At 43.6% G+C, this 15,915-nt stretch overlaps 1 protein-coding gene across 1 annotated transcript in view; it reads left to right on the top strand.

Moving 5' to 3' along the window:
- Nucleotides 1-15,915, top strand: part of LOC309562613 (calcium-binding protein 2-like) — a gene marked incomplete at its 5' end in the record, with an annotated part of 42,768 nt that overhangs the window by 12,840 nt on the left and 14,013 nt on the right. The window contains 2 exons of the mRNA XM_082266866.1: nt 8,528-8,558; nt 14,175-14,318. Coding sequence (XP_082122992.1) covers nt 8,528-8,558; nt 14,175-14,318 — 175 coding nt within the window. The remainder of the gene's footprint in view (nt 1-8,527; nt 8,559-14,174; nt 14,319-15,915) is intronic.

Below are 15,915 nucleotides of genomic sequence, written 5' to 3'. Positions count from 1 at the left end.
TCTTGTAGTATATAGTGTTCCCTGTAATATGTATATAGTAAGGTATATACTCCAGGTAGTTGTACTCTCTTGTAGTATATAGTGTTCCCTGTAATATGTATATCGTAAGGTATATACTCCAGGTAGTTGTACTCTCTTGTAGTATATAGTGTTCCCTGTAATATGTATATCGTAAGGTAGTGTTCCCTGTAATATGTATATAGTAAGGTATATACTCCAGGTAGTTGTACTCTCTTGTAGTATATATTGGTCCCTGTAATATGTATATAGTAAGGTATATACTCCAGGTAGTTAGTTGTACTCTCTTGTAGTATATAGTGTTCCCTGTAATATGTATATAGACTGTATACACATTACAGGGAACACTATATACTACAAGAGAGTACAACTACTACCTGGAGGATATATACCTTACTATATACATATTACAGGGACCAATATAAAGTAAGGTAAATCTCTTGTGTCGATGCCTGGAGAGAGAGAGTGAAAAAAAAAAGATAATCAAGCAGCCTGGCAGCTGGGCTGGCTGCCTTACCTTTCACAACGGCTGCATGAAGAGAGAAGTTGGGTGGAGGCGGAGCCAGTCTTCTAGGCGCGTAGAGGGAGGACAAGCCGACGAGGAGGAACCTCCTCCGCTGTGCATCATGGGTCTGCTCTGCTAACGTCACTGGTTGCTAGATGACAATCAGCCTGGCCTTAGCAACCAGTGTGCACTGCTGTGCAGACTCGAGCCACCGCGGACAACAACGGGGGGGCGGTGGGGCCCGGCGGACAACGGGGGGGCCCTAGACCACCAGGTAATCTTGATTCTGGCCTCAGGCCTGTTGACAGGTAATTGCCACCATGTGTGTGGGGCCGGGCCCCTTGGCAAGTGGGGCCCCCGGAAACCGCCAGGCATGCCCATTGGAAAAGACGGCCCTGCTTCAGAGCGCATGCGCCAGTGATGTCACTGGCTGCAAGTAAGGTAAATATCTCCCAAACGGTACATGTTTAGGAGATATTTACAGTACCTATAGGTAAGCCTTATCATAGTTGCAGAGGAGGGTTTACTTCCTCTTTAAGGAACTTAGCCAGCTGATAGCCAGACCATTGTTCCTAATTTTTATGGATAGTCTACTGACTGGAATGGTACCAGACCCCCCTCCCACTAATACAATGCTGTTCCCCCCGGCCCCCTCCCCCTAATACAATGCTGTTCCCCTCCTCCTAATACAATGCTTACCCCCTCCCCCTAATACAATGCTGACCCCCCCCTCCCCTAATAAAATGCTGACCCCCCGGCCCCCTCCCCCTAATATGATGCTGATTCCCCCCTCCCCCTAATACAATGCTGATTCCCCCCTCCCCCTAATACACTGGGGCTTTTGGCTGATTCTCTGATTAATGCTCTCCTTGCCCAGCCTGTTAGTTTAGGTGGATGGCCATGTCTTGGTAGTTCTGCAGTTGTGCCATACTCTTTCTATTTTAAGATGATGGATTGAACAGTGCTCTGTGAGATGTTTAAAGCTTGGGATATTTTTTTTATAACTTAACCCTAACTAGCGATAACCTAACTGTTATTGCTATATAAATCCTGTATAATAATATATATAGTGAATGGAAAACTTATTCATACCCCTTGAAATTTTCCACATTTTGTCATGTTACAACCAAAAACGTAAATGTATTTTCCTGACCGACTCCATGCCAGCATACGTATGGATTAACCCCGCCTCCACTCCTCCCCTATAGGACCCCACTCCCACAAATCTTTGCTCTGAGCCAGAGGCCACGTTCCTTTTTTATCCTCCTCCTAATGGCCGATGGTCAAGTGGATGCTATGGAGAATGTGGCCATTCTGGAAGGTGTTTCTCTAGGAGTGGGAGCCAAGAAGCAGAATTCAGGTCATCTACATAACCTCAGTCATGAGAGTGAGTCCCCTGGTGGCTGCAATCTAGAAACTGGCTCATATGCCATTCCATTGCCCTATTTCCTGGTTCACAATCACGTCCGATACCACCAATATGGGATGGAGGGGCTTGCTGTCTGTTGGGGATACCACAAGGTAGACGGGGCAGTCAATTTCACAAGATTGTGTTGAACATTCTGAAACTACGGGCAGCCTTCTGCACCCTAAAGGCCTTTCATTATATAACGAAGGGAGCGTCAGTCACGGCAGTCTCTGATGTTAAAAGACAAGGGGGGACTCAGAGCCTGTTCTCTATTAAAGGAAGCAGAGCCAATTAAAGTGGAGTTCCACCCTAATTTAATACTTACCTCCATCTTCTCGCTCCGGGTCACCTGAAAAAGAAATGGATAATCGCATATTTTTTTTTTTTTTACTTACCTCGTAGCGAAGAAAAAATACTTACCTTACTTCCTTCTTCCTCCTTCCTCGGCCGCGGCCCGTCGTCACTTCCTGGCTCTGCAATGATTCCTGGGAGCTGAACGTCATAGCTCCCAGGAATCATTGCGCCTGCACCGGCCCCGACGTCAGTTCCGGGTCGCGCGCGTCATCCCCTTCTAAACAGCTTCTGGGCATGCCCAGAAGCTGTAGAGGGATGACGCGCGCGACCCGGAAGTGACGTCGGGGCCGGCGCAGAGCATCGTGGGACCCAAGAAGGCGGAAGAAGACGCCGAAGGGGATCTCGCTGGCTTCAAGCTGCCCACATCTGAGATGGCAGCGCTGGACAAGACGTTTTCAAGGTAAGTATTTGTCCTAACAGGTAAGTGCAACCCGGGACAGATCAGAGGCTAGCCATTGTGGAATGTACTAGCCCTGACTGTCCCGGGGGTATTAAAAAAAAAAAAAAATCCAGGGTGGAACTCCGCTTTAAGTCTTGGGCTCAGAAGAATCAAGCTTACTTACATCTTAGAGGCTTATTTCCCCAGGGTCCAGAATATTCTAACAGACTTTCTTTCCAGAATCCAGTTGGACAACAACGAATGCCCTGATGGATCATTGGAAATGCAGCGGATCCTGTGTGTTTCTTAAAGTCCTTGTCATCCTCGGGTTTCTACGAAAACCCTGAATAGAAGTTGTTGAGGTAGTGACAGTGATGCCTTATTGGCCAATTAGGCAATGGTCCCCTTTGCTAGCACTGTCCAGCTACTGGAACCCAGTGCCCCTTCTCATCAGGCCAGACCTTCTGTCACTGGGTTCATTTCTACATCCATGTCCAGCACGGTTTCGTTTGATGGTCTGGTTCTTGAGATTGGAGGTCCTCAGCTGTTCCCACAGAGTCATCTCTCTTTCTTGAATGCTAGGAGAGTGAACACAATGTTTACAGAAGAATCTGGTCAAAGTCTGTGCAATTAATGTCTGTTGCTGACAGATTACTGATCTAGAAGTTCTAAATATTCTGGACTTCCTTCAGTGGGATTTAGATCTGGCTCTATTGATCAGCTCCCTCAGAGTACAAGTGTCAGCATTATCAGCCTTCACAGGTGTTTCCAGGTCTAGGCATCTTTCCCTGTCCAGCAATTCTTCAAGGGAGCAACTAGACTTAGCCCTCAGAGTAAGTGGAGGTTTTCCAAATGAAATCTCCCTCTTGTTCTCAACTCCCTCTCGGGAATTGGAGCAGAGTGTTCTAGGCCAGTCCCTGTTAAAGGCCACTCTGTCATGTTTGCCTTTCTCCTGCCTATCACATCGGCATACAAAGCCTCAGAGTTTGATTCACCGGTCATGGAGAACCTTTCTTAACATTCTCCCAATTCAAGCGTTGCTACCCGTGCTTGACTAAATTCTTAAGGGTACATTAGTCTATCATGGGAACCAAGAAATTGTTCTACCAACCTTTGGAGTACTAACTTTAGTCCTTTAGAAATGGGAGAGGTCGTGTTGTGGCTTAGTTGATTAAAGTGCATGCCTAGTAAACAGGGAGTCCTGAGATTGACTCTCAGCAGTGCCTTCCCTTGGTTTTAGGAATCTCTCAGATATTCCTTCAGGCTTCAGAACGCTTGTTCATTCTTTTTGCCGGAAAGGACAAAGGGAAACATGCCTCATCTAGGATGGTTGAGGCATGGATTGTCTGGGCCATCCAACTGGCTCACAGAGTCGAGGGCTTGGCTCCTTTGGGGATGGTGACCCCTCACTCGATCAGGAGTGTGTCTACATCCCTGGTGACTTTGCAGCATGTGGTTCCCAATGTAATCAGCCTTGTGGTCCCCGATCAATACATTTATGCCTCATTATTGTGTAGAGTCGGCCTCTTTATCTTCTGTTAATTTTTGGTTTACAAATCCTGTCGGTTGACAGTGTCAATTAAACCCTTTTCTTTTGTTCTGCAATTGCCCAACCGGGTGTGTATGGCTAGTTATTTCTCATACATATGCTGCCATGGAGTCTGTCAGGAATACTGAAAATTTCTTATCAATTACTTACTGGAATTTTCCTTTCCTGATGAACTCCATGGTAGCAGGAGTATATATTCACATTTTATACATAACTCTGAATAATTTATGATGGTTTCTTCATTTGTTTGTACATATTTTTTGGTTCACATGCTGATAATTAACCACTTTACCACCGGAGGATTTTGCTGTCTTACGTCCAGGCCACATTTTGCGATTCGGCGCTGTGCGACTTTACCTGACAATTGCACGGTCGTGCGACACCGTACCCAAACTAACTTTACATCCTTTTTTTCCCCACAAACAGATCTTTCTTTTGGTGGTATTTGATCACCTGTGCGATTTTTAATTTTTGCGCTATAAACAAAAAAAGAGCATAAATTTTGAAAAAACAGCAATATTTTCACATTTTTTTATATGAAATTCCCCCCCAAAAAAATGTAAAAATCAAATTTTTTTAAAATTTTTGGCCAATTTGTTTTCTGCTACCTATGTTTGGTAAAAAAAATCACAATAAGCGTATTTTGATTGGTTTGCACAAAAGTTATTGCGTTTACTAACTAAGGGAAAGATTTCTGTCATTTTTGGTTTTTCTTTTTTAAAGTAGTTGAGTAATGGCGGCGATCTGCGATTTTTTTTTTGCGGGACTGCGACATTGCGGCGGACAGATCGGACCCTTGACTGACATTTTTGACACTTTTGGGGGTACCAGTGACATTACTGCAGTAATCAGTGCTATATATATGCACTGTTACTGTAAAAATGACACTGGCAGGGAAGGGGTAAATTTTATTGGAGAGGGAGGGGTTAATGTATGCCTGGTGCTTACTAACGTGTGTGGGGGGAGGTGACTGAGTGAGTCAGGGACAGATCGCATGTTCAGCTATGCTGAACCATGCTATCTGTCCCTGCCTGTCACTTAGGAGATCCGCCCGCTCTGTTTACAAAAGCAGGCGGATCTCCACACTCGATTCCCCGACGATCGGGGAAGAGCAGCGGCGATCGCCGCCGCTCCTCCCCTGGCCCGACTCCCGCTGTGACTGAAAACAGCGGGAGTGCGCCTCCGGCGGCGCGCGACAATATAATATATTATATATATATAATAGTCCCCTATACACTATTCGACCCCTGCTGAGGAAGTCGTGGACTCAACGTAACGCATACGGGGGAGGAGCCTGCACCCGCTGTAGCACCCATTATTGCTGTCCATGCTTGCACTGGCTGAGTGCCATCCCATGTGAGTGTTTTGGTGTTTTTTTGCCCCAATCAATCAGATATTACAGAGAGCACTAGATCGCTGTGTTTATTTTATACATGTACCCATTTGCGACGGTGGAGAGATGATTATGAGGAAGTGACAACTTTATCCCCTTCACTGTGTCACTGACACGGCGAGTCTTGCCACCATATCATACCTGAGGCACCTTCATCCAGAGGGAGGACAGGAGGAAGCAGCCTATCCATTACCTAGCAGCACCTGTGTGTGCAAAAGGCGGGTTTGGCTCATTATAATCTGTGAGCCAAATCAGGAGGTGAGCGGCCAGCATTATCATCAATGCACTACGTCACCTTATGAATTAAAGCACTAGCACCTGGTCACCTGATATCTGCACAACACAGAAGGGATCACCCACTTTTATGAACTTTGCACTATTTGTTGATGAAATTCCACTTGTGTATACTAATGTTATATCAACAGTTATTATTTATTAGCACGGGCATTTTATTGTGATAATATTTATATATTAGGTTATATCTTATTTAATCACAGATACAGTTTCTTACTACCTGGATTTAATTAATGCATTATCACATGATTTCAGAGCACGTGCACTTTTATTGTGATATCCACTTATTTATTTATGTATTTATTTATTTTTGTAGCCATTTGATATTCACTTTGCTTTATTATTATATCCTTTGGCGCTACATATCTTATATGTTTTGGACCATTTTGGTGTTAGGTGAATGCACTTTATGCTAGCAGCCATTGGTCCCCCTATCTGGCGATTTAAGCAAATAATTGGGGTCAGCGCTGATTTACCATTCTTATATATATTCACATTTTATACATAACTCTGAATAATTTACAGAGTTGTATAAAGTACTCGAAACCCATACTTGAGTAAAAGTACAAGAGCTTGATCAAAAAGTGACTTGAGTAGAAGTACTAAAGTATTCAACATTTTTTGTACTTAAGTATTGCAAGTAGAGTTTTAAAAAAAATTGCTACTCAAGTACTGAAAGTAAAAGTACCAGTAGTTTTTTTTAAAAATGTGCTACTCAAGTACTGAAAGTAAAAGTACAAGTACTGTGTTATGTAGTTATTAAAGAAAGAAGTCAAAAGTTTATCAAAGTTAAAGTTAAAGTTATTAAATTTATTAAAGAAAGAAGTCAAAGGTACACATGACATTATACACATTTTTTTGAACTTCATGAAACCTGCCATCTACTGTTCTGGCAGTGGTAATTTTTATAATTGTAATGAGTAACTATGCAGCACAAAAAAAATATATCGGAGTAGAAGTATTGAAATCATCGAAAAAATGTAGTGAAGTAAAAGTGGAAGTAGGAGAAAAAAAATTCTACTCCAGGAAAGTACAGATACCGCCTTTCGGTACTTAAGTACAGTAGTGAAGTAGTTCTACTTCGTTACTATACATCTCTGATAATTTATGATGGTTTCTTCATTTGCACATATTTTTTGGTTCACATGCTGATAATTAAAGTCAATATTAATCCCCTATACACCATTCATTTTAAATTGTATGAGATATTTCCTCTGGATCTAGCAAGGGCAGCACAGAGTGCTGGTGTCTTTATTTGTACATTACCTTATTGTTCATAAGGGTCCAGAGACTATTTAACCACTTGATGACCGCCCACCGCAGATTTAAGGCCACTCCTGGGCAAACCGACGTAGTACTACGTCACTCGCTCAGGAGACTCTAGGGGGCTCCCGCGCGCCACTGGTGGTGCGCTCCCGCTCCCGCGCTCGTCAGCTGGGAAGCCAGTGCGTGTGACAGGTGGCTCCGATGGCCGCCGGCCACTAGCGATCTCCCCCCACTGATGTAAACACAGCCATCTGTCCTTCTCCCTGAAGTGATCACAGCGGCTATGTGATCCTGCAATATAGGATCACATGTCTCTGTGATTACTTCACAAGCCACGCCCCCTGCCAGTTAGAATCACTCCCCTAGGCTTACATTTAACCCCTTGATCACTAATAGTATTAACCCCTTCCCTGCCAATGGCATTATTACAGTAACAGTGCATGTTTTTAGTACTGATTACTGTAGTAATGTCACTGGTCCCCCAAAAGTGTCAAAAATGTCAGTCAGGGGTCCGATCTGTCTGCCGCAATGTTGCAGTCCCGCAAAAAAAAAAACAATAAAAATGACATAAATCTTTCCCGTAATTAGTAGAGGCAACAACTTTTGCGCAAACCAACCAAAATATGCTTATTGCGATTTTTTTTTTTAACAAAAATATGTAGCATAAAACAAATTGGCCTAAAATGTTAAAAAATTTTGATTTTTACATTTTTTTTTGTTTTTTTGGGAATGTTATATAGCAGAATGTGAAAAATATTGTTTTTTTTTTTTTTTCAAAATTGTCACTTTTTTTGTTTATAGCGCAAAAATAAAAATCGCACAGGTGATCAAATACCACCAAAAGAAAGCTCTATTTGTGGGGGAAAAAAAAAAGACATCAATTTTATTTGGGTACAGTGTCGCACGACCGCGCAGCTTCCGTTAAAGTAACGCAGTGCCGAATCGCAAAATAGGGCCTGGTCATTAAGCAGCCAAATCCTCCAGGGCTAAAGTGGTTAAAAAGATCAACAAATTAAAATTTCCCTAATCTTTGTGTTTTATTATGCAACATGATAGGTCAGGACAGGTCTCTGTAAATGTGTCTTATTTATAATATGCTCAGAGTCAAGGTGGCCATTGATGGATCAAAGTTTGGCCAATTCTGCAGGGACCATGGAATTTCCCCTTGAATGTGTGGATAGAGGAGTCCTCCCCGCAGCACTATTGTATTTCATTAGGCCTGCTGGCTAAACAAAATATATTGAACCATGTATGGCCAGCTTTACAAACCTGAGATCTGTCTGTGTGGTGTAAACCTGCTAGAGATGATTTTTACTCATAAATATCAAAAATTAACTCTTTTCTTTTTCTATCCTATCTAGGAGAGAGATTTGTCTCCAGAGGAGATGGATGGTGAGTCTTTTGCTGTTGGTATTAATCCAAAAGCAGCCGATTAGGTTGTTATGTAACCTGGTTACAGCATGGATTTACAGTGATTCTGGGTATTTGCTCACTTCTGTTATCCAAGATAAGTAAAGGCAAAGTAAGGTTAAAGTATTACACATATAGGATCTGTTATCCGTCTAGAAGCCCATTATCCCTTTGCTGATTTTTGATGCAGATGGCAAAGGTGGCAAAGGGTGATCTGCTTGAAATACTAATTGTAACCCATTAACACTAACTATATTCTTGAAATGGGAGAACAATAAACGTGCTAAATATTGTCCTCCAGTATCCCGTGCTGTATTTTGGCCTAGGCCGATAAGGCCCAGGCCTAGGGCAGCACTTTGCAGGGGGGCAGCAAAAAAGCCCCCCCCCCCTCCACCTGAGACTCTATTGGCCACTGGTTGCTAGAGCCGCATCTCGCGCCCCCCTCCTCTCTTTCTCACCCCCCCTCTTCCCTCTCTCTCACCCCTCTCTCTCTCACCCCCCTCTTCCCTCTCTCTTATCCTCTCATCCCCCCTCTCTCATCCCCCCTCTCTCTCTCTCTCTCATCCCCCCTATTTCTTCCGTCCCCCCTCTCTCTCTCTCTCATCCCCCATCTCGTTCCCCCCCTCTCTCTCATCCCCTCTATTTCTTCCGTCCCCCCTCTCTCTCTCTCTCATCCCCCATCTCCCTCTCCCATTCCCCCTCTCTCTCTCTCTCTCTCACCCCCCTCTCTCTCTCTCACCCCCCTCTCGCTCTCCCATTCCCCCTCTCTCTCTCACCCCCCCTCTCTCTCTCTCCCATCCCCTCTATCATCCCCCCCCTCTCTCTCTCTCTCTCTCCCATTCCCCCTCTCTCTCTCCCCTCTCTCTCACCCCCCCCCCCAATCTCAGGGGTTCATGCTGAGACTTGTAGTCCTTAAATTTTGGAGGTAGTCACATCCATTAAAAAGGAGGGAGTGAGGCAAATTTACATAGGAGGGGGAGGGGGGGCATCCAATTTTAGTCATGCCTAGGGCAGCACAAAACCAAAATACACCATTGCCAGTATCCCCTTGAACTTCGCTCCTTTGCACAGTCTCATCCACACTGTGTTGCCATTTCTGTACCATGGGCCTTCAGTTTGTACTTGCCCCCTGGGCCGAAAGTTGCCAGTCAGCCCCAGCTATTTGTGTAAAAATAATGAGCTTAATGTTAAAAATCCTACCAATAAATGTTACTGTTTTTTTAAAAAAAGTTTCCTTATACATAGAAATTAATTATATATATGTATATTGGGGAACCATTTTGTTCATTACATATACAGGCTGTCCCAATTAGCTTTGTTTTGCAGTGGCTTACTTCTCACTATATGGAAATTTCTCAATGAAGGTTTTCTTTGGAAACAACAGTTGTTGATCAGGGAAGCTTAATTATAGAAGTGATATACAAATGTCCATTGAAGAAGCCTTTTTTAATACCCAGGATTCAGAGAAACTGAGGGGCTTCTTTTTAGGTTGCTAGGGGCAGGGACTGACTGGCAACTTTCAGGCCAGGGGGCAAGTACAAACTGAAGGTCCATGGTGCAGCGACTTGGCCCTCCTCCCACTCTTCTTCTTCCTGGCCTTCTCCTGATCCCCATTCCAGGCTGAAGCTCCCCTCCAGGTACTCTCTACTCACTGGCGGAACTCGGGGCCATTTACACCATTCATGCTGGGGGGAGTAATGCGCTCTGTCCTTGTCTTCATCCCGCACTCAGTAGGTTAGCAATGAGAAACTTTTACTTTCCTTTACCAGGAATCCTTTAGGCATGTCCGTGGCAGAAGCAGTGCAGCCTTTATACGGGGCATCAGAGCGGCCCGGGGGGCAATTTCCCCCCTGGCCCAGTCCTCCCCTGGCTAGGGGTTCTTTGAAAAGTGAACAATAGCTGATTGATCTGCAGCCTGATGGTGCCTACAAAGGTCTGTCATCAAAGTCATTCAGCAAGGTAGGGCAGCTTCAGTCTTTCCCATTGTCTCAAGGAGTAACCATCAACCATAAACAATGATCTTTTTAGCTGTTTGTAAGGAAGGCATTTTTTCTGTTAACTATTAATGTATGGAGGGTTTATCCCAATGATCGTTGGCGTAAGGGGGTGCTTCACCATTAAGAAGAGACCAGTAGCTATTTAGATCTCAGCATTTAAGGCGGCAACCGGATTTCCTGATAATGCCTATGACAGGCGAAATGCATTGAGATCTGGTTGCTGTTTGAAATTTATATCAAGCCATTGATGTCGTATCCGGTACTCCGCGGAATGCACGCCAGCTGGCAGATCAGAGCGAGGGGTGAGACCTTACCAGTGTCGAGGATTGAGGGGCTTTAGTAGAGGCGATTCGATCTTGTGCCGGTCTAGGCACTTTTTATAAGCAGATTACCTAGAGGTGTTTTATAGGGGAGTTGCACGATCACCTTGTTTTTTTTGCCTTTATGTTATGCTATCTGAGGGGAGGTTATGCATTAAGGCGAATAGTGTTCGCTGTGGAAGAATCTCTGGATGTTCTGGTGTTCCTATCCATACAAAGCCTAGTGGTCCCTGGGACTTGGGGACTCTGGTGAGCGCAGTATTTTTGTCTTTCACGTGGTGGAGCACTTGATTTAAGGAAGAAAAGCACATCTATTGTACAGGTCCCTCTCAAAAAATTAGCATTAGCATAGTTCATTATTTTCTGTAATGTACTGATAAACATTAGACTTTCATATATTTTAGATTCATTACACACAACTGAAGTAGTTGCAAGCCTTTTATTCCTGTCTCCAAAAATTAGCATATCATGAAAAGGTTCTCTAAACGAGCTATTAACCTAATCATCTGAATCAACTAATTAACTCTAAACACCTGCAAAAGATTCCCGAGGCTTTTAAAAACTCCCAGCCTGGTTCATTACTCAAAACCGCAATCATGGGTAAGACTGCCGAACTGATTGCTGTCCAGAAGGCCATCATTGACACCCTCAAGCAAGAGGGTAATGCCCCGTACACACGTACCGATTGTCGGCCGTAAATATTCGGCCGACGACCGATCGGCCGATTGTAGGCTTGTTAGTATGATGCTTCCGACAGCCGACAGCGCATTTTCGGCCGAACAGAATCTGTCGTGCAGGCATTAAAATTTTTGTTGGCCAACACCAGAACGGCCGATTGTTCACCAGTCAGTACAGATTTCGGCCGACAGACAGCAGATTAGCAAGACTGGGCATGCTCAGAAAAGAAAAAAGACAAGGAAAGTTAACCATCACATGACATCACTTCTGCAGTCGGCTGTTGTTGGCCGACAAAATTCGTGTGCAGTCTTTTGCAGTTTTCAACAGACACGACAGCCGTGGACAAAAGACGGCCGATCGTTCGGCCGACGATCGGTACGTGTGTAATTTCTGAACGAATAGGCTGTTCCCAGAGTGCTGTATCAAGGCACCTCAGTGGGAAGTCTGTGGGAAGGAAAAAGTGTGGCAGAAAACGCTGCACAACGAGAAGAGGTGACCGGACCCTGAGGAAGATTGTGGAGAAGGACCGATTCCAGACCTTGGGGGACCTGCGGAAGCAGTGGACTGAGTCTGGAGTAGAAACATCTAGAGCCACCGTGTACAGGCGTGTGCAGGAAATGGGCTCCAGGTGCCGCATTCCCCAGGTCAAGCCACTTTTTAACCAGAAACAGCGGCAGAAGCGCCTGACCTGGGCTACAGAGAAGCAGCACTGGACTGTTGCTCAGTGTAAGATTCTGGTACCTTTGGTACCCTTATTTACCATTTTCCTTTCAACATTGCGTCCCACCTTTCTAGTTAGGTGGAACGCATACACCTTTAAGACGGATGACGTCATCGCTGAGCGCCGCTGAGTGGCTATTTCAATCGCCGGCGTTCTCTCTCACGTTGTTCGTTCAATGTGTGCCTACATGCTTACAAGCCTTGTCTTGCTGTCGGAACCTCCAGCTATTTGCCTTTACCTGGAACAGACCGGAACCTCGCAACTGATCCCGTATCTCGCTACCGGATCACTCCCTCACTACTGGACCCCTCTACTTACTAAACCTTACTAGTGATAAGTACCCCACAGGGGAATCCTCCATAACTAACTTACACTATCATCTTCTGCACATTAAGGACTGTTACTATCTATGCATACTAATTCTACCATCTGCACTGTTACATAGATTGCTAGCTCTTGAGTCTACTACCATCTATCCTTGCACTGGGTTAGTCTATCCTGTATATGTCATCTGCTGTCCTTACCACCTGTTACCATTACATGATTACTAACCTATCTGCATTCTACCTATTCCCATCTACTACTCTCCTGAACATTACTATCAAGTACTTACCATTACTGTCACTGCTCACACCTGTCCCTTCAGCACATCACCTCCATACTATCATATACATCCTATCACTCCAGGAACATCTTATTGAGTGTGTGTATATCTGTATGCTGAAGCAGACAGGCCCACAGTGATGAGTCTGGAGAGTTGGATCTGGTATTCCAACACATCTCTACATGACTACTGAGTGGAGATTCTGCAGCTGCAAATCCAGCTTACAATAAAAACGCAGGAGCGTTACACTCAGTGGTCCAAAATACTTTTTTCGGATGAAAGCAAATTTTGCATGTCATTCGGAAATCAAGGTGCCAGAGTCTGGAGGAAGACTGGGGAGAGGGAAATGCCAAAATGCCTGAAGTCCAGTGTCAAGTACCCACAGTCAGTGATGGTCTGGGGGCCATGTCAGCTGCTGGTGTTGGTCCACTGTGTTTTATCAAGGGCAGGCTCAATGCAGCTAGCTATCAGGAGATTTTGGAGCACTTCATGCTTCCATCTGCTGAAAAGCTTTATGGAGATGAAGATTTCATTTTTCAGCACGACCTGGCACCTGCTCACAGTGCCAAAACCACTGGTAAATGGTTTACTGACCATGGTATTACTGTGCTCAATTGGCCTGCCAACTCTCCTGACCTGAACCCCATAGAGAATCTGTGGGATGTTGTGAAGAGAAAGTTGAGAGAAGCAAGACCCAACACTCTGGAAGAGCTCAAGGCCGCTATCGAAGCATCCTGGGCCTCCATAACACCTCAGCAGTGCCACAGGCTGATTGCCTCCATGCCACGCCGCATTGAAGCAGTCATTTCTGCAAAAGGATTCCCGACCAAGTATTGAGTGCATAACTGAACATAATTATTTGAAGGTTGACTTTTTTTTGAATTAAAAACACTTTTTTTTTTTATTGGTCGGATGAAATATGCTAATTTTTTGAGATAGGAATTTTGTTTTTTTCATGAGCTGTATGCCAAAATCATCAATATTAAAACAATAAAAGGCTTGCACTACTTCAGTTGTGTGTAATGAATCTAAAATATATGAAAGTCTAATGTATATATCAGTACATTACAGAAAATAATGAACTTTATCACAATATGCTAATTTTTTGAGAGGGACCTGTATACTGGTTGTGGTCACAGTGATTGGAGAGCATCACAGATTAAGTTGTGAACATGAAGCAACCTTCAACTTGAGCAAGCTTTTATTATATATGATATGTATATATGATTTATTTATTTTTTTACACCCTTCATCACCCTTTTTGTTTTTTATTCTCAGAATTATATGCTGCCTTTTTGGAGTTTGATGCAGACCAAGATGGCTTTATCGGTTATAAAGAGTTGGGTGAATGTATGAGGACGATGGGTTACATGCCAACTGAGATGGAACTTATTGAGATTTCCCAGCACATAAAGATGAGAAGTAAGTAATCTACTTTTCCAGACTACAACGTGCAATTGCAAAGAGCAGTTAAAAAAATAATTGATAATTGCGTTAAAGATTCAGAAGGTTATAGAATTTAAAATTATTTATATTGATCATGGTGGTGTGGATGATTTTTTTATTTTTTTCATATAGAATTGAAAAGGTTAGAACAAGAAAACAAAAGCAATAAAATCCTGGGAAAGGTTCAAGATCTCCTGCACTCTATTAAACAATACTTTTACAGTGCCTTTAAAAAAGTTTTCATACCCCTTGAAATTTTCCACATTTTGTCATGTTACCTCCAAAAACGTAAATGTATTTTGTTGGGATTTTATGTGATAGACCAACACAAAGCGGCACATAATTGTGAAGTAAATGAAAAATGTTTTTGAAAACTTTTTACAAATAAATATGTGTGACATGCATTTGTATTCATCCCCCGAGTCAATACTTTGTAGAACCACCTTTTCGCTACAATTACAGCTGCAAGTCTTTTTGGGGATGTCTCTACCAGCTTTGCACCTCAAGAGAGTGAAATTTTTGCCCATCCTTCTTTGCAAAATAGCTCAAGCTCTGTCAGATTGGATGGAGAGCATCTGTGAACAGCAATTTTCAAGTCTTGCCACAGGTTCTTAATTGGATTTAGGTCTGAACTTTGGGTCATTTTAACACATGAATATGCTTTGATCTAAACTATTCCAGCATAGCTCTTGCTGTATGTTTAGGGTTGTTGTCCTGCTTGAAGGTGAACCTCCGCTCTAGTCTCAAGTCTTTTGCAGACTAACGTTTTCTTCTAAGAATGCCCTGGATTTGGCTCCATCTATCTTCCCATCAACTCTGACCAGCTTCCCAGTCCCTGCTGAAGAAAAGCATCCCCACAACGTGACTTTGCCACCACCATGTTTCATGGTGGGGATGGTGTGTTCAGGGTGATGAGCAGTGTTACTTTTTCACCACACAGCATTTTGCTTTTAGGCCAAAAAGTTAAATTTTGGTCTCATCTGACCTGAGCCCCTTCTTCCACGTTTTCTGTGTCCCCCACATGACTTCTTACAAACTGCAAAGAGGACTTCTTATGGCTTTTTTTCAACAATGGCTTTCTTCTTGCTACTCTTCCATAAAGACAAGATTTGTGGCACGAACCACTAATAGTTGTCCTGTGGACAGATTCTCCCACCTGAGCTGTGGATCTCTGCAACACCTCCAGAGTTACCATGGGCCTCTTGGCTGCTTCGGTTTTGTAGAAAATGGTTTAACAGCACTCCAGTATCATCGGATAATAAGTCTTTATTCCTCCATAAATGTGACAGCACAATAAACAGAAGCCTCAAACAGCAGATGCGTTTCATAAATCAAGTTCGCTTATTCATTGTTTTCTCTGATTAATGTACTCCTTTTCAGAACACACTAGAACAGCAGGGGAGATGGCTGTACTAACATCAGATAGCTAGTACAGCGGCTCCTCCTGAGCTGTCAGGTTTTTTTTGTTCAGCCCTGCTGTTTAAAGGACAAAAACTTCTGGTGTGTACGAGGCTTTAGGGAACTGCAGTAGAGAGAAAACTGATCTTCTGCCTTTCCAGACAGGGTTATACTG

The sequence above is a fragment of the Pelophylax lessonae genome (assembly GCF_965119305.1).
Source record: "Pelophylax lessonae genome assembly, chromosome: 9".
Classification (NCBI taxonomy): Eukaryota; Metazoa; Chordata; class Amphibia; order Anura; family Ranidae; genus Pelophylax; species Pelophylax lessonae.
Note: the sequence above shows the minus strand (reverse complement) of the source record. Positions and strands in the feature narration are given on the sequence as shown.